The following is a 20,498-nucleotide window of genomic DNA, read 5'->3' as shown; positions in this document are numbered from 1 at the left end:
GACGCGTACTACTGCTAATTGGCATTCAGCTGAGCTGTGTAGTCCGCGAGATGATACGGCGCTCTGTTGCATCCGGAAATTGCCTTTCGTTGAGAGAGATTGGCGATGGGTCCATGCATTTGCAACTTCCGCGACTGGCCACCTGCATCTGTGCTGTCGGGTTCAGCCTTCGCTTAGGGTCCAATTGCGTAACGGCTAGAAGTATCTAGAAAGGAGGCTGGACCGCGTGCGAGCCGCTTATCCAGGAGCTTGCAGTCGACGCTCGACGAATCCGTCTCCGCTGTTCCGGCTATCTGTCTGCAGCATATCACGAGGTGCACAAAACCGACGCAACATGCTGCTTTCGATTGTCTGACTTTCCTCGTACGCTCGAAACCGCGCGGCGCCGATACAGTCGACGTCAAGCCAAGGGTTCGTCCGCCTAATCGGCTATGTTGTTGGCACCGAAGGTATTCTTCCAGGCTCGTCAACTAGATACACATCCTGAGCTGTTTACTCTGACTGTCTAGCCCTTCGTGAGCTCAGGTCATCCATGAATCCGGTGAGCTTCTCTGTGCGCGGGCGCTGTGATGTATCGGCTTGTCGGAAGGAGGCACAATTATCCAAAGCTAGGCCAAATACGGCGTGCGGAGCGAGTCCGCACCGAAAAGATCAGCTGGGTCAGAGTAGAGCGCGCGTTGTAATTGTCGACTCGAAAGCTCGATATCCGTTATTTCCTCGGAACTGACCACTCCTGTCCAAAAACGCTCACATCGTGCGTTGAGCTTGAGATGAGCTTCTGTGAGCGTCTACAGTGTCCATACCATGCTATGATAATTCCGACAGTTGAATGATTCCGAGACATTTAGCGAAGAAACTTTTGCGATCTGACTCTCTGCTCCACCTTCACCCCTGCACGATCGATCACCATGGCCAAGTCGACGCCGAAAGCTACAAAAGTTGCGACCCCGAAAGGAACCCCCTCGACCTCTACCGGCGCGAAAGATTCGCCATCTGCATCTGCCTCCAAAAAGCGCGTTCGAGTTGTCGAAGCCGATAGCGCGACCGACGCAACGCCGTCATCAACTAAGAAGTCGAAGTCGCAAGACTCGACTCCCAAGTCGGGCAAGAATGGCGTCGAGAAGAAGGACTTGAAGGAGAAGAAGTTGGACGAGATCGAGAAAATCAGCAGCAAGGACGCCCCGCAACCGGAGAAGGGAGCCCTCAAGGGCAAGGGCAAGAAGGTCGTAGAGCAAGAGGAGGAGCTCAAATTGGTGGAAGACGAGGACGAGGACGCGGACGAAGGCGATGAAGCGGAGGCTTACCTCGAGGGTTTCGAAAGCGGCGAAGACGGCGAAGACAGTTCGGACGAAGAGGACGATGCAGCAGAGCAGGACGCGGAAGCGTTCAAAGTGGAGGAGCTACCGAAAGTCAAGGGAGACTCGATCCAGAAGAAACTCGAGGCAAAGGCGGAGCGAAAGAAGAACGCAAGTCTGGTGGCCGACTATTTACATGGTGCGAAAGTGTGACTGACGAGTCTGTCGATCCGTAGGCCAAGACCGGGACGATCTACCTGGGACGCATTCCTCAAGGTTTCCACGAGGCTGAGATGAAGAGCTACTTCTCGCAGTTCGGAGAGGTCACTCGTCTCCGTCTCTCTCGAAACAAGCAGGTACGCGATTGGTCTCGATTGGTTCAACAAGGTGAGCTATGCTGACTCGCATCGATGGCGAAACAGACTGGCGCGTCGAAGCACTACGCCTTTATCGAATTCCAATACGCTTCCGTCGCGGCCATCGTGCAAGAAACTATGGACAACTACCTCCTGTCGGGTCACATTCTCGTGTGCAAGATCATCCCGGACGACCAGATTCACCCCAAGCTTTGGGTTGGCGCGAACCGCAAGTTCCGAGTGATTCCCAAGGGTCGGAAACAGAATGCCAAGCGAAATGCGGTGAGTCTACATGTTTTGATCGTTTCTATCGACTGTGAAGGCCGATCCTGATTGTATTCGTGCTTCACTAGCCCAAGTCGGACGAGCAAAAAGAATCGATCAAGAAGCGCCTATTGACCCGCGAAGAGAAGAAGCGCAAGCAACTCGCAGAGCTCGGCATCGAGTACGACTTTGCCGGGTATGCTGATAAGACTGTCGCTGGAGACAAGAAGGAGGAAGTCGCCAAGGAAGAACCCAAGAAGGCTGGCAAGAAGGGAAGGAAGAGCGCAGAGGGTGCAGGTCCCGCCAAGAAGAAGGCTCGCAAGTCTACTTGATCGCTTGCTCGAAGCGAGGCTGTACCGATTATCTGTTCTGTGTAACTCTAACCTTTGTGCTTGTTATCGATCTTGACTTGCTTATCTCAGCAATGTGCGGACTCCTGCAGAGGTTTCTCTCCCTCACAGGCACCTACTTGGGCGTGTCTCGTTGCTGGAAGCGCACTCCTGGGAGTGGCAGATGGCAACGAAGAACGACCTATGAAACCTTTCACTTCTTTCACATGTCCTATACATGCGGTTCAGCGGGTCGTGCTGTAAGTCGCGCGTGCACGACTTCCGAAGCGCCACGCGCGGAGTTGTCTGCAGATGGAGACCGATGTTATGGGCTTGAAAAGAGCGATGTTGGGCTCGAGCGGACTACCATGGAGATTACTGCAAACCAAAACAACGGCGGGCAACTCTTTAAGTGTATATGTATGCTATAGTTTTACGAGCTGACATCTGAAGACGCTCGATTGATCTAGTTGGTTATGATGCAGACCTAATACCTCTACGGTTTAGTCTGATGTCGGCGGTTCGATCCCGCCATTGAGCAATTCAATACCTATTCTTGGTAGTATAGTGGTTAGTATACACGCCTGTCACGCGTGTGACCCGGGTTCAATTCCCGGCCAGGAAGTAAATTTTTGCCCTCCTACGCCTAGGCCGTACCTAGACAACCAATCGGGGGTATAATGAAAATGAAGGACGGATGGTTCACTGGGCATCATGTCTCAAAGCCAGGTCGTACTGCGTTCGATCAACAAGATCTCTTTGTCACCATGGACTCGTTGCAACTGCTTCAGATCTCCTTCTTTGAGTCAGGCAAGATTGGAGGACCACGATCTCCGACTGGCCTGCCATAGTACCCGACCACAAGAAGGATCAGAAGACTAAGGACCAGACCAAGTGAGCCGTTGACAGTAGACGGGTACGTGTTGAACCCATACTCGATCAGGGAGAGGAAGACGAGCCTGTTGCAGAAGAAGGATTTGTCAGCACCTCTGGAGCTTGACCCTGATCAGAATTAAGGATCGGGGTTTTACTTTTGTAGGACTTCGATGCCGAGACCATCCCATGTGTCCCACAAGAGCCAGACGATGGAATGGTAGAACCAGATGTAGAATTGGTAATGGAGGGATCTGGCCATCAGGATTCCAATCAGGTTGGTCGTGAAGAAGATGGTGATGGTGCCTGTTTGCAGAAGTGAGCTCTATCAGAACGTATGAACTCTTTGGAGAGTACATGTAGCGAGAGCGGCACATACGGGACTGCGTCAATTGTGTTCGGGCCGGAGCCACGTTGGGCCTCTTCCAGGCAGACTTGAGCAGGCAGATGACTCCACCTTCCTCGTCGCTCCAACGTACTGCCATGACTAGGAGACCCGCAGCGTGCAGCATGAGGAGGGCTTGACCCCAAGCGGCATCTTCAAACACTTCAACCCCAATCCAGCGCCAATTGACCGTCCACTCCCACAAGAAGGCGCGCTGGAAGTCGAATGCCTGCATCCAGTATGTTCTTGCATACTCTTGAGTAGTGAGGAAAGGCGCGGCCAAGAGGGTTTGAGTGGTGCAGAGCAGGAGGACGTGCTGAACAAGGGCGACAGGCGAGTGGTAGACGAAGACGAGGTAAAGCAACGCGGGCAGGAACAGCAAAACTGACATCTTGATGGACAATGCCGCACTATAGTGCCGAAGGAGTCGCGGTCAGAAATGCTGACACGAGGCCAGAGAAGGCTAAAACATGGTCTGACCTGAAGAGGCATGTGCCGATTAGCCATCTCTTGTTGGTGCCCTGCACGTTTGGCCGCTGGCTAGAGTAGCACCAGAGTGCCGAGAACAGGAACAACATTGCCAGGCAATCATTGAACATCCTCAGTACGTAGAGGGAATGGACGCGTTTTGAGAGAGTCAAGAAGATCAATGCGTAAGGCGGGATCTAGCATGGTCAGGAAGAGTTTACGATCAGTCAGCTCTGGGAATTGACATCTGGCTCGGCGGCGAACAACTCACTCTTTCGCTTCGGCGATAAATTGCGAACACCACGGCGAGAGTGACGATGTAGATTGCGGCGAATAAAATTTGAGCGCGCACGAGATGCTGCCCAGCATCGGTGAGGTAATAGAGCAAGGAGTAGGCGTAGACATGGCCGGCGGGATAGCTGTTGAGCCGCGCAGAGTTCAATCAGTATCGCAGATACGCTCTCTTCGGCCGCAGGATTAGAAAAGGTGTAGGCCTACACACATGGTCCCGTATCGCCCTTGATTTTGCTATAGTCTCGTACCCCTGATAGGAATGCCGATGCTTGCTGGAGATATGTGCTAAAGTCGATCTCGGTATCTGTTCTCTCGCACGATAGTCAGAATCCCTGCAGCAAGGCTGTCGCAGACCGTTCGGTGGAAGCCTCTGCCTGTACTTGTACAGTGAGACCGACTCTGTACGGCGGCGGGCGTTCCGTCACTCGCACAGCCAGCGACAGCTAGAGGAGGGGAGACTTACTTACAAGGTATCTTAGCGATGATTCCTGCGCACAGAACGGTTTCCCACACAAGCAGAGCTACCGCCACCGTTGTAAACCATTCTGACCCAGTCAGGACCCGCTGAAGCAGCTGCGTCACGCTTCCAGGGGTAGTATCGTCGGGTGCAGACGACGCCTGTGCGGACCGATCGGAGCTTGGCTGCCCTTGCGTGCCTTTCAGCCTCGAGGATGGATACGAGTCCACTGGCGGACCATGCTCAGACATGGTCTAGTCTCTGTCGAGTCGGGCGATTGAAGCTGAACGAGGCGGTGAACCTGTTGATCAAACAACCCAGTCTCCTCCACCAAGCTGATTCAACCTCGACCACTCCGAGGCCCTGTCGAGGTACTCGGACGTGACCTACACGAGAATGTGCAAAGTGCGTACGTCCTTGATCGCCTCGACCGGATCCGCTTCCACCGCGCGTCGCGTCCTGTAGACTTAAACCGCTCCATCTCTGCTGTTCTCGCGAGCTGAATCTCTTGGTCTTGCGCCTTGCAGCATATCCTCAACGCGCAGGCCTCAATCAGGGCGCCATGTTGCAAAAAGTGGTTCGATGTACGCTTCCCGATTCTCCCTCCTCGGATCCGCCCCTTCTCGACTGCTTTTCCTGACTGCTTACTCGCTCGACGGCACCTGACACTAGTGCGCAGAGTGCCATGATGAAAAGGAGACCGACCACGCGCTCGCTCGGACAACCGAGATGGCCTTTCTGTGCAAGAAGTGCAAGAAAGCGTTTCGGAAAGACATGACGGTTTGGGACGAAGCGGACGAGTTTTGCCCGCATTGCGACAATCACTTTGTGAGGGAACAACAGCTTTGTACGCAGATGATGTTTGAATTACACCACGCTGACAACAAGGCTTGCTCTTCACTCGCAGATCATCGAAGCCAAAACTCCGAATGCAATGGTCGGGGTAGAATCAGAGGACACCCGTGTGGACAACCGGTAAGAACAGCATCCTTTTTCTGCTCCATTCATACGGAGTGTATTGTCGGTGCCGGCAACAAGCAAAGATCTTCTCTTTCGAAGGCAGCAACCGGCTCGCCCAACATGCGAGTCTGTGCCGATGTCAGTTGATACTCACGCAAAGTTTCTGCTCCCGGTAACAGTGCAATCAAGGACGAGCGGATTCAAGGCGGAAAAATCGACACGAGCGATCTGGACGAATTTCTTGAAACCCTCGGTTAGCCGCGGCAAACATGCGCAGCATCGTGCGCGGGAGCCAGCATGAGTCAGGAAGTCGAGCTGCTGTCCGTAGGAGATGAACCTGAAGAAACGGAAGGTCTCCGAGCAGTAGATCTGTATATAGGGCCAGGCGCCGACTCGCGAACATTCTGATGCGATGTGCTAGTTTATCATGGACGTAACATTGTGTTGGAACAGTTATCTAGATGACTACCCTGGAGTCATTCAAAGAGCGATTGTTGATCAAGCAGAGGATATAACCTGGCCTGCGGAATAATTCAAGACAACGTTCCGCTTATCCTCTGCCCCTACCGCTCCTTTTAGGCCGACACACGATGTCACGCCGAGCCGCCTTCTCTGGTCAGCTCACCGACACGAGCGATCGAACCGAAACCACTCCGGCTGCCGTTCCCGTTCGTGCTCCTGCACCTCCCGCTCGGGATCCGGCACCAGCTCTCGCGACAGAGACATCCGAGACGGCATCTGGTCCTGCTCGTACAGCTCGCAACTCGCGGGGTCGCGGCAAGCAACGCGCAGCGGCAACCAAGCCTTCATCGCGGGTCCACTCGTCCATCTCGGGACAAGCAGCCGCGGCCAACCTCGCCGCCCTCGCCAAAGCCGCTGCCGACAACGCCGTCGATGATGGTGACGAGCCTGCAGAGCAGATCTGTTTCATCTGTGCAGAGCCCGTCCAGTACTGGGCATTGGGCAGCTGCAATCATCGAACATGTCATACTTGCTCGATCCGTCTGCGTGCGTTGTACAAGAAGAAGGAGTGCACGTTTTGCAAGGTATGTCCTCGCCTGGACGGTTGTCTTTCTTGCTGCATCCGCAATCTCGATACTGACGTCGACTTTTCAGACCGAGTGCGAATCTGTGATCTTTACCGAGTCCGAAAGCAAGCCGTTCGAAGAGTACGATGCGGAGAGTACCCCATTCAGCGACACGAAAGTGAGTCAATATCGCAGCCTCTCGAACCAAGCTACACGCTCTCTGACCAGCCCGCATCCTTTGCATCGCACAGCTCGGCATTCTGTTCGAGAGCCGACCTCAGCTCGAAGACACCCTGTCGCTCCTCCGCTTCAACTGTCCTTCACGAGCCAATCCGGCCGAGCCGATCGCTGCAACCACCTCGGAAACTTCTGGCACGAACCCCGTCGAGCGGTCGAGCGAACCCTGTTTGCAGATTCTGACGGGCTGGTCCGACCTCAAGCGACATGTTCGCGCAGCGCATCACGCGACCCTCTGTGACCTCTGTTGCTCGAACAAGAAAATCTTTGCGCACGAACACGAACTCTTCTCGCTCCCTGCGGCGGCAGTTCCTGGTCGACATGGTCACAATGCCAAACGTGAAAGCGAACTCGACCTTCACCTCGAGAAGCAACACGCCCTGTGTGGATTCTGCAAGCGCTGGTTCTACGACTCGGACGGTCTCTACAAGCATTGCCGTGAGATGCACGAGGAATGCTTCATCTGCGTCCGAGGTGGAGTCAGGCATCAGTACCACCTCAACTACGATCGCCTGGTAAGCGTGCGACCCTGTTCGAAGCGAGAGTCTCTAGTCCTCCCCGAGCAGCACTGAACCAAGCAAAAAATCGATGCAACAGGAGCAACACTTCAAGGACACTCATTACCTGTGCCCTCATCCCGAATGCTTGGCCCAGAAATTCGTCGTCTTCGAATCCGAGATTGACCTTCAAGCTCATGCACTCTCTGAGCACGGTGTCGGCACATATGGCTCGGGGGGATCAGACCAGAAGAGCAGGAAGGAAGCCAGGAGGATCGAGACCAACTTTGTGTACTCGACGGGCGCGACGGAAAGAGGGTCGAACAATGCGAGAGGTGCCAGATCCGGAAGGAACGCCAACGCGATCGCCAGCTTTGTCGAACCTCAGCCCCGCCAAGCGCTTGGAGATAGACCCGTACCAGGTCTCGGGAGCGGCCCAGCACGAGGTCGTGGCGGGTTCGAACGGAACCTCTCCTCTGCGAACGGGAACAGCCAAGGCGGCAGTGGAAGCAGAACACCTATCGAAACGACCGGAAACAATGGAGACCGTGATCCAGAGACACTCGCACAGCATGCTGACCTCATGAAGCGAGTGCATGAGGCTGTTGGAGGCAACGAGGGAAGAATCGCCGCATTCCGTTTCGCAGGCGAGTCTCCATTTCGGCCGATGCTCCAAGCGAGGGGGCCATACAGCTGACACCTGTTTCACTCTGACAGTCCGGTCCTACCGAAGCAACGAGATGTCGGCAACGGATCTCGTTGACCAACTGTTCAATATCTTTGAGCAACGAGTAGAAGAATCTGGGACATTAATTCGAGGCGTGGCGGACCTGTTCGAAAATGCGGAGAAGCGACGAGATGTACTCAATGCTTGGAGAGACACTCAGAATGAGGTACGGGCTATTGACCTCGATGACGACGACCTGGTCCTGACAAGTCGTTCCCTGTGCATGACACAGCAAAACCAGTTCCCTTCGCTCGCACCTCTCGCACCCACTTTGAACGGAGTAACGACTGCTCCAAATTCGAATCCTGCTCGTGCCCTTTCTGCTCAACATCGTACGCAACGACCTTCCACCACCTGGGACCGCGTCGAGCGAGCAGCGACTTCGGCTGGTCCGGCACCGATCCAACCCCGCAGCAACCCTTTCCCGGCGCTGATGAGCGCGAGCAATGCTCGCAACGTCGTCGGTCTGCGCAACGCTGGAGTTCAGAAGAAGCGAGTTGTAGGAGGATCAACCGCGTGGAGCGCATCGGGTTCCTCGGGTGCAGCAGCACCTCCGGTCTCGAGCTTCCCAAGTCTCACGAGCGCTTCTGCTCCCGTGACACGACAACCTTCTCCGTCCTCCTTCCCGTCGCTCGGTCCCTCTCGTCCCGCAGCGTCTTCTTCGTCATCGTCGAGCGTACGCCAAGCTCCGCCGCGAGCTTCATCGGGTCTCGAGTTCCCTTCCTTGCCTTCGTCGTCGGCTGCGAGTGATGCCAGAGCACGCATGAGGGCAGCGCTACAGAAACCCGGCATGTCGAGGACGATCACGGATGAAGGGATCACTCCTCCGGGCGAGAGAGAAGCGTGGGCTTTCTCTGGACCTGGCGTCAATGGCTCGGAGAGCGCGCAGAACAAAAAGAAAGGGAAAGGCAGGCAAAAGGTTGTGCTCTTGTCGGGAGGTCTCGCTAGCGGCCGGTGAGGTCAACGAAGGGCAGGCAAGAACGAACTCGATGCAGGAAGCTGGGTGAAACGGTCTAGCGAACTTGCGTACAATGTATACATCTGCCGCAGCGTAGCGGATCGAGGAGAAAATCGAGTTTGGTAACCTTCGCTTGCGGGACCGTCGCTCGCACTTTTGATTGTTGCCTCCAAATCTGACTCGCTCTCGGATTGGTCCGCTTACCCGACATAGCAGCTCGGGGTTGAGTCCCTGTAGCGAACACTCTAGGTTCGACGCTCGAAACAGAGTTCGCTTTCTTATCCTCACCCGACTATCTCGTTCGTTCAACGGGCGCTCCGAAGCGTGTGACGCCTCGCAGAGGCTTGTGATGTCCGGTATGAGCTCTCGGCTCGAGCGACAGCCCAGAAGCGACGACGGAGCTTGTGCACCTCCTGTTCGCGGTCAAGCCTCTCGCTCACCTCCGCTATCAACGCAGGAACCTTCGCTGGGCTCGCGCAGCAGCGCTCAAGATGTTCAAGCTGTGCCAGTTTCGACGCAGATTGCCCCCACGCAGGTTCTTCCGGTCGCAGCGCTCGACGAAAGCGTTGACAATGCCGAGGTCACTACGTCGCGTTCGGCAGCCCGTCACAACTCGCGCCATGATCCTGTTCAAGCCTTGCGAGGATCTCCGAATCCTTTCTTCATGTCTTCGTCGTTCTCAGCGTCTCCAGCATTGCCATGGCTTCCAATTACCCCTTCCGAAACTTCGCCTCAAGCATTCGCTGGTCAGCTGGCGGATCGAGCTCGACCAGGTAGTTCGACGTCCGAGCAGACTCGTTTGCGTTCTCATACCATCGCAAGCGCTGTGACGCCATCCACCACGAATGATGCGCAGACCTGTCGGGCGGAGGCGCCGGAATCGAATGTATTGCGGTCTCAGCTGGAACAGATGCAGGTGTGTGCGCCGTCTCAATCGTTCGTACGAGCAGTCCGCGCTGATGCAACGATGCTTGGCAGACCGACGTGATTCAGCTGCGTCAACTTGCCATCGAACTCGACGGCAGAATGCAGCACCTGGTTCAGGATATCGCAGAAATTCACACAACCCTTCAACAGCTCGGAAACGCAGCCTCGGAGAGAGATCGTCAAGTCGAACGGCTTGCAAGAATCCTGGACGCTGCGTTGTTGCGGCACGGACAGCAGGAGCAGCTGTATGACCGCGAAGGGCACTCTTCGGCTCCGCAAGATGATGCATTGGTTGCTGAGCTCACTCCTCCCGGGACCGTCCATCCCTCTTCGCCCGTTTCGCCGCACACAGGCTCTTTCAGCCACTACCGCACTACTTCGAGCCCTGGTGCACTATCGTCGGTCCAAGTGGGCCCCCAGGCGGGCCTCGCTCGAATCTCGCGTTCAATCGAGTCTTTGCGCCCTACGCAAGTCGAGCCATTGCTGACCACACACCCTCGGCTATACGGTCCGCCACAGCTTCGACACTTAGGTGGCGGGGAACAAGTCCTCCACGCTGCACTTTTCCCGAACCCCTCGAGCTTTGATTCTAACGGCCAGTTTGATCAAAGGCCGAGCTCGGACGTCGTCAGTTCCCAAGCCAGCAGGACTACCGCGATCGGCAATGCTCTCGAGCGGGATGCTAGCGGTATCCGGGCAGGCGGGTCTTTCGACTGGCAACGACCGTACTCGCATCTGAATCGAGAGGACAGTACCTGGAGCTTACCAGCTCGCGTGAGTCAGTCGCCTCCCATCAGCTTCCAACAGTAGCACTGAAGGATCATGTAGACGCTTGGGCAGAGTAATGCGATCGACAATGAGGCAGGCGCGACACCCTCCAATCCGAGGTCCTGGCCACGCCGCAGTGAGAGCTACAACTATCGCGCACTGCTCGACGCGGACGAAGACATCGAAGAAGATGTGCGTCGCCATACTCTGGCACCTCTACACGTGCATGCAGTTGATTGCGTACTCGATGCTAGCTGTTCGTGCGGCGCGTGCTCCTACAGAACGATCAACAGTGTTCTCTCTTCCTACAACAACGTGTTAAGTCAAGTACCGCTGAAAGAAGACTACGACTAGTCGAAGCAGTCGCGCGGCATCTCCTGCCTATGAGCTTGAGCAAATTCGGTTTGGAGTGAAACCCTGTATCAAGCTGTGTTCGACGTGCTGCTGAAGCATCCTGCTCGCGCGTGCTTGCAGGAAACTTCCTCGTGTCTCGCTGTCTCGAAGCTGGGGACCTCGCAGTCGCGCAACGCTACGGCGCTCAACTTACCGGCCATCTTCTCGAGCTCAGTCTCGATCCATTTGGCTGCCATGTTGTCCAGAAGCTGCTAGACCTCTGTGATGCGTCCATGAAGGCGAGAGTCATTGACGAGTACGTGTGCTCTCTCTAGATGGGATCGATCAGCTTGGGCGCTACCTTCTTTGACAACCTTGTTGGGCTTCTAGGCTTGCATCGTCCCCAAACACGCTCATGCAGAAGAGTAGCGCACATGTATGGAATCGCCTCCTCGCTCAGCCCAATCCGCCGGCACTATACCGACGAGTGGCGGAGATCGGTACCGGTCTGTGGGCTTCGATCGTACAAGACGACGGTGGCACTCTCATCGTGCAGCATCTTCTCGAGGACTGGGACGAAGTGCATACGAGTGTGGTGGCCAAGGAAATCCTGCAAGATCTCGCGCTTGTAGCGGTATCGGCTTGCGGAAGCCTGTAAGCACGGCTCGATTCACCTCGAGATGTGCTCATACGGCATCATGATGCTGATCTGGGCGATACCGTACCTGCTCCTGTAGCGTTCTAGTCCCGTAAGTAACTCGGCCTGCTTCACTTCCGGCGCTGTGTGCTTGAGCTGATCGCAATCATCCGCACTGAACAGATTTGTCGACCGAAACGTTCTTCCCTTTCACGGCCGGGTCATGGAGCTCGCTTCTGTCCTTGCGACCCATTCCCTCGGGGCGAAGCTGGTTGATCGACTCTTGACTTCAACCCAAATCGACGGCAGCCTTCTCTCCAACTTTGTCGATGAGATCACACGCCACGAGAGGTGCGGCGCCGCTCCGAAAATCTTGCATATGCGGACGAGCATGCAATGTACTGACCACATCTTGACGGAGGCACATGAAAAAACAGCGATCAAGACCCCCTTGTGCTCACCATCGCAGCACACATATCGGGTGCCTCTCTCCTGTCTCACATGCTTCTCGGTTCGTGGGCACCTTACGCCGATAAGGCCAAGCTGGTTCGCAAGATTTTTGCGTACCGAACTCGATTGTTGGCCGAGGGCGGAACCCACGCCGCCAAAGTGGTTGGCTTGATTGGGCAACGCTAACAGCTAGCCCCCCAAGAGAACTTGCCTTTCCGCTGCACCAGCTTATGGACTCCCGCCTTGACCTCGAGTCGATCTGTACGACTTTGTCGCCCTATCCGTAACTGAACGAGCTTGCCCTGCTGTCCATGCTATATCTTCTCTAGCGTTTTTGTAGGCTGTTATCTCCTGTAATCTTGTTTGATCAAGGTCCTATTTACAAAGAGTTCTACGGCTCGTCCTTTGTCAAAGTGCGATAGACTCTCACACCACCGTCTCCCTTCCCCCCCGTCGTCCAGACCACGTCTTCGATCTCGTCCTCGACAATTGCGGTACACGGGTCACAATCGAGGCCAACATACTCTTCCAGAACCTCGACGGATTTCGAGGATCGATCGACGTCGATTCGAGCTCGGTACGGAAGACCATCCGAGCTCGCAACGAACAATGACCCGAGTTCCCGTTTGCTCCATTGTAGTGCCAAGATTGAACACCTGTCGGTTCTCATCCAAGAGACAAACGGTGTCACGTCGTCTGGAGCCGGGGTTGAGAGTTCGAGAGTCGAATTTGAGAGTTCAAACACGTTGACGAACCCGGTTCGATCTCCAGTGGCGAACCGACCACTCGAACGATCGTAAGCGAGGGCATCGATCGAGCTTTTATTCGAACGACTAGACGTCGAGAACGTTTGCAAGACCTGAGCGAATGGGGCGAGTGACGGTGAAGGGGGAGGCGCGAGCGAAACCAGTGACACGGTTCCGTCGGAATGACCGCACAGCGTGAACCTGCCTTCGAGGACATTCGACGAGGTTCCGTTCGACTCTTGATCTATCGTGATGACCGCAAGTGCCGTGATGGGTTTCGAAAGCGTCCAAGTACGAGAGCAATCACCGGTAGCGACGTTCCAGAGTTTGATCGTGCCATCGAGCGAAGTCGAGAGCACTTGTTGTCCCTTGTGTCGTCCGTCGACCGATGAGAGGATGCACGTTCCAGTGACTGGCCTCGTGTGCCCTCGCAAAACCCGCGGACACGACCCATCCTGCGCGCACGGATCGCGGAAACTGTGTCAACTTTTATGCGGGTTTGGGGGTATACCAAGTCGGGGGATGGACTGACCAGTGCCGAGAACACGCGGAGACTCATGTCGCTACTGGCGGTCAACACGACTTCGCTCGAGGGGAACTAGGCACGGTAACCGGGTAAGTACGAAGGGAACACGCAGAACGATCAGGCGAGGGAGACGACGTACGAATTCGATGTGTGTGAGGTCACCCACGTGCCCACGCAAAGCGATGTCTTTACCTTTGGTCAAGCGACGACTTTGGGGATCTGACTCGATCTCGACGACTTGGCAGTAGCCATCGCGGGAACCGACGACGAGGCGGGTGCGATCCGGGCTGATCGCGATGCACGTGACTCCGCCTTTTGCGGGCATCGTGTAGAACGCGGGTGCTGGGGTTTCCTCGGAGCCGTGCGAGGCAGGGCGGGGTACGTTGCTAGACGGACATGGCAGGATCAACCGGGTGGGAGAGATGGAGAGCTCGGCGCACGAAGCGCGGAACACGGCCTGGTAAACATAGGATCAGCGGTTTGATTGGTACGTGGGGGGAAGCACGGGTCGGAGGACCTCACACGGCTGAGCATGTCGACTTCGAACGCACCCGGTTGCTCGCATTCGATTTCGACTGCACGAGACTGTTCCGCCTCGCGGAGAATTATTCTTCCATGGAATGTGCGAGAGGAACCGGGTCCGGCAGAGTCTTGAGGGCGGTAGAACGAGATCCAGGCATTCTCGGCAGCGTTGAGCGACTGCGGATCCGCGACTTCGGCAATCACGGCAGGCAAGGAGGGTTGCACACAGATGTACGGCAGGGAGAGCTGCACGGCCTGATCGGAGGACGCCATCAGAGCAGTCGGTGCGCGTCGAGGCGATGACAAGAGATGCTGAATGATGAAGCTTCGAATTCGATCAACGCAGGCGTCAATCTCGCACACCGCCTCTGCCGCGAGCAGCACCACCAGCGAGGAAGACCGTGTGTGGTTCCATCTCGAGTCTAGAACGAACTGCGACTCGGTTGGTCAACGCACTCGGCGGGACGAGGACACTCGCGGGACGCCAGTCAGCCCATCATCCCGACTCTCGGCCCTCGCACCGCCGACACTCGTGGGCAGTCTGCACTCGGTGAGCTTGTCGATCTGTAACGCTTCCTCCCTCCCCCACAGCGAGGTCGGACGTGAGTGACTCTGGCTCTCGCCCACGTTCCTGGGCGTACGTGACGGATGTGCCTGCGCCATCCTGTCTCTTACCCCCATTCTGTACAGCGAGGCACTCCCGCAGTTGTCGATTTCGATCAGAAATCCGCCTTGTTCCTACGGGCGCGGTCTAGCAACCGGATTGTGGACGTTTCGGTTCACGCTTCGTCTCGAAACTGACCCGTCTTGCACAGCTTTGTGCTGCCTGCATCCAACAGGCCCACTTGCATCCGCGCGTCTGCACTCGACAGTGTCCCCGGAACGAGCGAGAGCATGTCCCAGCCGAAACCGCACATTGCATCATCCAGTCCAGCTGCCCATCTCGCGTCTAGGAAACCCTCGCCTCCGACCGCGACCCAGCCTGAGACGACCTCCCACCTTCTGTACACATCACCAGATCGAGCACTCCCTTCTTCGAACCTCCGCAGAAGCTCGCCTCACTCGTCGTCCTCGTCGGTTGCCTCGACCGCCGGCTCCAGCTCCCCGTCCTCGTACGCCTCGTCGACCAACCTCGCCATGAGCAACGTCAATCGAGCAGACAGCCTCGAGCCTGGACGCGCCCGTGCAGCGAGTACCCACGACAGTGTCGGCAGCCTCGCCACTACCCTCAGTCCCATGTCGGACGCAAACAAGGAGGACGCCATGGAGGGAGTCGTCACGGACGAAGCCTCGACCGCCGATGTTACCGAGGTGTCGCAGGAGAATGCCGGTCAAAGCGGCAGTTCGATCAACTTGTCGGGCTTGTCGATCAAACAGGAAGACGGAGAAACTGAAGCACATGATCAACCATCCACTGCTGGCGCGGCCGCATCGACCCCGTGCAGTCACTCGCCGCGTGAGCGGGCAGATCCTCAGCGGAAGACTGGAGACGATGCCGTTCGGAATCGCCAGGTCGAACCAACCATCGCGTCATCTGCTTCTCCAAGCACGCACACATCGGTTCAGCCGAGTCGCAGCGATTCCGATCTTGCTCCGACTCCGAATCTCTCAACTTCGAGCACGAACCACGTCGAGATCGTGTCGTACCCTTCCCACGATCTCCTGCGGCTACTCGCATCGCTTCTCGAGCAAATTGCTCAGGCGAACGATGCTCGGAACGAGCGAGTCGCCGCTGCCGCTGCCGCCGCCGCCCAGGCATCCTCGGACCCGACTGCAGCCACTTCATCTCAATCCACGGAGCCGTCATCCCCGAAAACACGGATATCGTCGCTGCAGCACAAGGGTGACGACGACAACTTCAATCGGGGTCGTTTCGACGCCGCTCCTTTGAACACACCCGTCACTCCTCATCATGCTCGGCGTTTCACCAAGATTGGAGGCTCGGGCGGTCCAGGAATCTTGGACAATGCCCTGAACGAGGACTACACTGAAGATCAGGCCGCTGCAGACGAGCTCCCGGTGACCCCTGGAGTCGATCTCTTGCGGGAAGTCGGCCAAGGCGGAGGAGTCGAAGGGTTCATGCCCAGTCTCGGAGGTACCCATCAACCGATGCCGCTCACTCGACGGAGAGGCAGCAGTTTCGTGCGCAACAGACGCCCGGACGATCCATTCGCAAGACCCTCGAACAGCAGGCAGACCAGCAGCATGTCCTCCTCGCAGCAGCCCATGCGGCCGTCTCCCTCCTCTTCGAACGAGTCCTCTCCGATGCCGTCACGACGACCTTCCCATGCGTCGCACGTTGCTTCTGCACTCCCCTCGCCGCTCGACCGACCGTCTGCCGCCCCGTCCAACCCGACTGAGCCACCGCTCACCTCTCTCTTCTCGGCATCCTCTGTCGCGCTTTCATCACCTAATGCCACCCTCTGTTTCCACGCTCGCAATGTCCCTGCCATCTCGATAGAAGCATATCTGTTACGCATCCTCAAGTATTGTCCGACCACGAACGAAGTATTTCTCGCGCTCCTCGTCTACTTTGATCGCATGGCCCGGATAGGGCTCGAAGCGCAACGATTGGGATTACCCGAGGACGGTTCTCGAGACGGAACAAGCGGGTCGGGAGAAGGAACCGCCTCGGTCACTCAGGCGAGCAAGCTTTTCGCGATCGACAGTTTCAACGTGCATCGACTCGTGATCGCGGGAGTGACGGTCGCGTCCAAGTTTTTCAGCGACGTGTTTTATACCAATTCTCGTTACGCAAAGGTATGTCTCTACGCCTCTGCAGTCGACTAGGAAGGACACAAATTCACTCAAGCTCGTTTATTTGCGCTCTCCTCAGGTCGGAGGACTACCGCTACACGAGTTGAATCAACTCGAACTGCAATTCCTGCTCCTGAACGATTTCAGACTCAAAGTGCCCGTCGATGAACTGCAGCGCTATGCGGACCAGCTCATTCTCTTCTGGATCGGAAGGAACGGAACTTCGAACCCACCCGCTGCGGCAGCCCAATCAGTCGACAACACCAATTCTGTCTCGAGCACCAATTCGCGTACAGGTCCTACCGCGTCAATGGAAGGCGAGCGAGCACCTACACCGACTCACGCACCCTCGTCGCATCCTGCTGCTGCTGCGGCGGCAAGATCGACTCCAGCTCAACTCACTCACTCTGCTGTAGCAGCCCACCACGAGTCTTCCTCCGAATCCAAAGATCGGCACTCTCGAGGAGGAGAAGCGAGTGTACACAACTCGCAAACCCCAACGATCGCTTCGAGTTCGACCTCGACCTACATGTCAAAGTATGCAGATCGACCACGATCCGTTCGGTCTCAACCGAGTAGTAGTGGTACGAGCGTCACATCAACGATCACTCCCGGTACCCCTTCGACTACACGTGACGGCTCGTCGTCTGATTCCGAGAGTGACAACGGGGGTCCTAACGCGGGTTCAGGCACTCGTGGACGCACGAGTTGGCAAAGTGGCAAGACGAACCGGATCGAGCCGAGTGAAGACGGGCATTACCACGACGGGTGGAGTAGCAACGAATCGAGTCGAGAGAGCAGTGCCGAGCGAAACGGCCGGTACGCGTGCGACCAATCGATGCAGGTGGACGACTAGAGTTCCGCCCTCTGTTTCTTTCTTTCTTTCTTTCACATTTTATCCCTGGTTCTTCTTGTTTCCATTTCTGTTGACACTTTTACAAGAAAAGCCGCATTTTCCCGCACACCCCCTCTTCATTGCCGAGTCGAAGAAATCCCCCTCATTTGCGTTCGGACCCATCTCCTGATCCTGTAACCCGCGCCCTTTTCATATGGCGTTTTGATTGTCAATGCACTGAACACTTCTTGGGTCTACGCAACGCAGCCTTCCTGCATGCGCCCGGGTTCAGGCTGGGCGAGGGACCCCAATTCCTCCGTTCAAAACGACGCTTCTTCGTCTAGTGTGCACCCGGCCTACTCGTTTTGTCGGGAGTGAACCTGAAATTAGTCGCATAAATCGCAAAAGCTTCCCTGTGTATGCTAGCAGTTGCGCGTGCTGCATGAGCTCGATCATGTGCGGCCACCCGCTATATAAGTAGCCGAGAGCAGCATCTATATTAACAAAAAGTAGTCACGAACCAAACATAACAGAACTGCAAAACAAGAAGGACCCCCCGACGATACGCAAATCTGAATCAAACCAAAACACAACGGTAATTTGCTCAGGTTAGATGCGCTTTTTTGCTTTTCTAAAAGTCGAGCAGAGCGTCAAAATCGTTTCGTGGCGCAGCCGGCTGCGCGTTCAGCGGCACTTCTTGGGCAGCCGCCGAAGAGGTCTTGAGGGGAGCGGGAAGGTAGTCATCGAGGATCGAATCGAAAGCTGTAACGGATTGTACAGGCAGGAAGGTTTTAGTCTAAAAAGTAATTCTGATCCGGGGCTGAAAAGTCAGTCTCGAAAACTCACAAATAGCAGGTACTTGAGTAGATACTGCAGGAGCCGCAGCCGAGATCGCAGGCAGTCCGAGTCCAGTCGCAATCAGTCGTCGGATGGTCGGTCCGTCAAGCTGAATTTGAACTTGGGGCTTTGTCTGTGATTTTTTTGGTTCCGGACGAACAAGCTGTCAATTCCTGGTCGTTCGACGAGAGCAGATACGGGACTTACGTCTTTTGGAGAAGCAGCGTATTCAAGAGCTGGGTGTTTCTGGTGCAAGTTTTCCTTCTTGATGCTGCCGTGAGGGTTGCCAATCTTGCCGAGGAATGCCAGGACATCTCCCTTTGTCAGCATACCCTTGTATCCCGTCGCCTTGATCTCCTTCGTGTCGGTGATGCCTGCCAGCGCGAGTTGTCGAAGAACCGAGGGAAGCAAAGGTCTCGGGTGGGTGGGGTGGGCATGGATGGCAGACACATGGGTTGCAGGCGTCATCGGAGATGGAGTCGGTGCGTCGGATTCAGCGACCACGGGTGCAGCGGCGTCAGCAGCGGAAGATTCGAGAGAACCTGGCGGCGGGAATTCGAGGTTCGAGATGTCATCGCCTTCTTCGGCGAGGAGAGCAATGATTTGGCCGACTGGAATGCCTGCCGTGCCCGCAGCAACCTGTTGACATGACACGATGCGGGAATCTGATCAGTATGCAGACCTCTGCAAAGTAATGGCGCGAGTCGAGCACTTGCCCCGATCTTGGCGAGAATGCCGTCGTCCTGAGCCTCGACATCAACAGTCGCTGTACATTTGATAGTTGATTAGTCTCAACAGTAACCACAGCAGCCTCTTAGGGTCATCATTGCGCGTACCCTTGTCGGTCTCGACCGTCATGAGAACGTCGGATGCCGAGAATGCCTCGCCCTCCTTGAACTTCCACTCTCCGATACTGCCTTCAGTCATGGTCGGCGACATGGCGGGCAGTCGGAATTCGGTGATTGCTGCGTTCATGCGAGATTGATGCACTGCAGTTGATCAACAAGACACAACGGTCAGCTACTTATGATCCGTGGCCGGGTAGCGGCCCATTGCACGCCGTCGCCCAAGATGCTTCGTAACGATCATTTGGATCTGTACGATGCTGTCCTCGACTCTCGCAGTCCTGTGCGGGCTCATATTCCACTGGTTGAGGCATCGCCGCTTCTACGCGCGCGGCTAGCTCCTCCGAGCCTCAGAGTACCGCGTGCTCGAGAGGGGCACATGCGAGACGAGCTGTTGAGCAGTACAGCATGGGTTGCGCGGCACTTGACGGCGTTATTCGAGCCATGGGCAGAGCGAGCGCGAATGTTGAGAGTGCTTCCGGAAATGATTCCTCGCGTTGACTTACGCTGACGGGCAAGAGGGCGCGCAGCCTGACGAGCATTTCGAAGTGCGACGAGCATCGCGAGCGTAGGTAGGTAGCGTGGGAGTGACGAGCGGACTTTATTGGGGGGGAATTCTGATCTTGGATTTCCGAATTCCGCACGCGCGCGAATATTGTCTAGACATGCAGTTCCCCTCGGTCTTTTCGGTGTTAGCCTCTCGCGACCTCGCATAGAGACCTAGACTCTGATACATATCACAAATCCCACGACATCGACTGCAATCCTGGTATGAGCTTGCGACTGGCAGCAGAGGGCCCGCGCCAGGGTCAGCTCTTCGCGATCGAGTGCATGTTGCTCAATTGTCTCGGTCAGAAGCTTCACTCGCGCAGCCCAGACGCTCGACGCTTCACATGTGCTAACTCAATTTTAGTGAGTGCGTGATGAAGAAACGTCGGTACAGCCCCGGTAGTATATTACATTTTTATTCGGCATTCACTTTACACGGTCTCCTTGACATCTTCAGCCTGATCATCGATTGGGACCTGCACCGGCCCAGGGCGGCGACCGTACTCTTCCCTGAGCTCGGCCATGACGACCTTGTTGGCGGTCCAGACGTTCTTCTGGGCAAAGAGGCGGTCCATCTCCTCGAGCGGGATGTTGCGGGTTTCGGGCAGGAGCAGGACGATGTACGGGATCGACAAGAG

The 20,498-nt window shown here is 56.1% G+C and overlaps 7 protein-coding genes across 7 annotated transcripts; 3 read left to right on the top strand and 4 right to left on the bottom strand.

Moving 5' to 3' along the window:
• Positions 1-908: 908 nt before the first annotated feature.
• JCM15063_001750 (uncharacterized protein) lies at positions 909-2,247 on the top strand (the record flags this gene model as incomplete). The annotated part of the gene is made up of 4 exons (XM_076678884.1): positions 909-1,466; positions 1,532-1,651; positions 1,718-1,933; positions 2,005-2,247. 4 exons carry the CDS (start codon positions 909-911, stop codon positions 2,245-2,247), a joined length of 1,137 nt encoding a protein of 378 aa, XP_076533881.1.
• Positions 2,248-3,031: 784 nt separating this feature from the next.
• On the bottom strand, positions 3,032-4,972 carry ALG3 (dolichyl-P-Man:Man(5)GlcNAc(2)-PP-dolichol alpha-1,3-mannosyltransferase; the record flags this gene model as incomplete). The annotated part of the gene is made up of 7 exons (XM_076678883.1): positions 3,032-3,203; positions 3,276-3,423; positions 3,497-3,912; positions 3,983-4,167; positions 4,242-4,389; positions 4,469-4,568; positions 4,732-4,972. 7 exons carry the CDS (start codon positions 4,970-4,972, stop codon positions 3,032-3,034), a joined length of 1,410 nt encoding a protein of 469 aa, XP_076533880.1.
• A 1,299-nt stretch (positions 4,973-6,271) lies between these two features.
• On the top strand, positions 6,272-12,429 carry HEL2 (E3 ubiquitin-protein ligase HEL2; the record flags this gene model as incomplete). The annotated part of the gene is made up of 15 exons (XM_076678882.1): positions 6,272-6,727; positions 6,798-6,887; positions 6,961-7,461; positions 7,544-8,090; positions 8,161-8,336; positions 8,403-9,124; positions 9,609-10,044; positions 10,107-10,829; positions 10,896-11,015; positions 11,078-11,225; positions 11,298-11,472; positions 11,547-11,810; positions 11,894-11,905; positions 11,977-12,144; positions 12,231-12,429. The coding sequence occupies 15 exons, from the start codon at positions 6,272-6,274 to the stop codon at positions 12,427-12,429; spliced, it is 4,737 nt and encodes a 1,578-aa protein (XP_076533879.1).
• A 205-nt stretch (positions 12,430-12,634) lies between these two features.
• Positions 12,635-14,310, bottom strand: JCM15063_001747 (uncharacterized protein; the record flags this gene model as incomplete). The annotated part of the gene is made up of 4 exons (XM_076678881.1): positions 12,635-13,444; positions 13,522-13,587; positions 13,655-13,972; positions 14,038-14,310. The coding sequence occupies 4 exons, from the start codon at positions 14,308-14,310 to the stop codon at positions 12,635-12,637; spliced, it is 1,467 nt and encodes a 488-aa protein (XP_076533878.1).
• A 621-nt stretch (positions 14,311-14,931) lies between these two features.
• Positions 14,932-17,650, top strand: JCM15063_001746 (PHO85 cyclin family protein; the record flags this gene model as incomplete). The annotated part of the gene is made up of 2 exons (XM_076678880.1): positions 14,932-16,797; positions 16,874-17,650. The coding sequence occupies 2 exons, from the start codon at positions 14,932-14,934 to the stop codon at positions 17,648-17,650; spliced, it is 2,643 nt and encodes an 880-aa protein (XP_076533877.1).
• A 610-nt stretch (positions 17,651-18,260) lies between these two features.
• PDX1 (Pdx1p) lies at positions 18,261-19,872 on the bottom strand (the record flags this gene model as incomplete). The annotated part of the gene is made up of 6 exons (XM_076678879.1): positions 18,261-18,391; positions 18,476-18,599; positions 18,674-19,105; positions 19,183-19,232; positions 19,303-19,455; positions 19,818-19,872. The coding sequence occupies 6 exons, from the start codon at positions 19,870-19,872 to the stop codon at positions 18,261-18,263; spliced, it is 945 nt and encodes a 314-aa protein (XP_076533876.1).
• A 419-nt stretch (positions 19,873-20,291) lies between these two features.
• Positions 20,292-20,498, bottom strand: JCM15063_001744 (uncharacterized protein; the record flags this gene model as incomplete). Its single annotated transcript, XM_076678878.1, has 1 exon — positions 20,292-20,498. A coding segment is annotated over one exon (207 nt), but the record flags the coding sequence as incomplete, so codon positions are not given.

This window comes from Sporobolomyces koalae, assembly GCF_050403365.1.
Source record: "Sporobolomyces koalae JCM15063 DNA, S_koalae_JCM15063T_v1_ctg18, whole genome shotgun sequence".
Taxonomy (NCBI): Eukaryota; Fungi; Basidiomycota; class Microbotryomycetes; order Sporidiobolales; family Sporidiobolaceae; genus Sporobolomyces; species Sporobolomyces koalae.
Note: the sequence above shows the minus strand (reverse complement) of the source record. Positions and strands in the feature narration are given on the sequence as shown.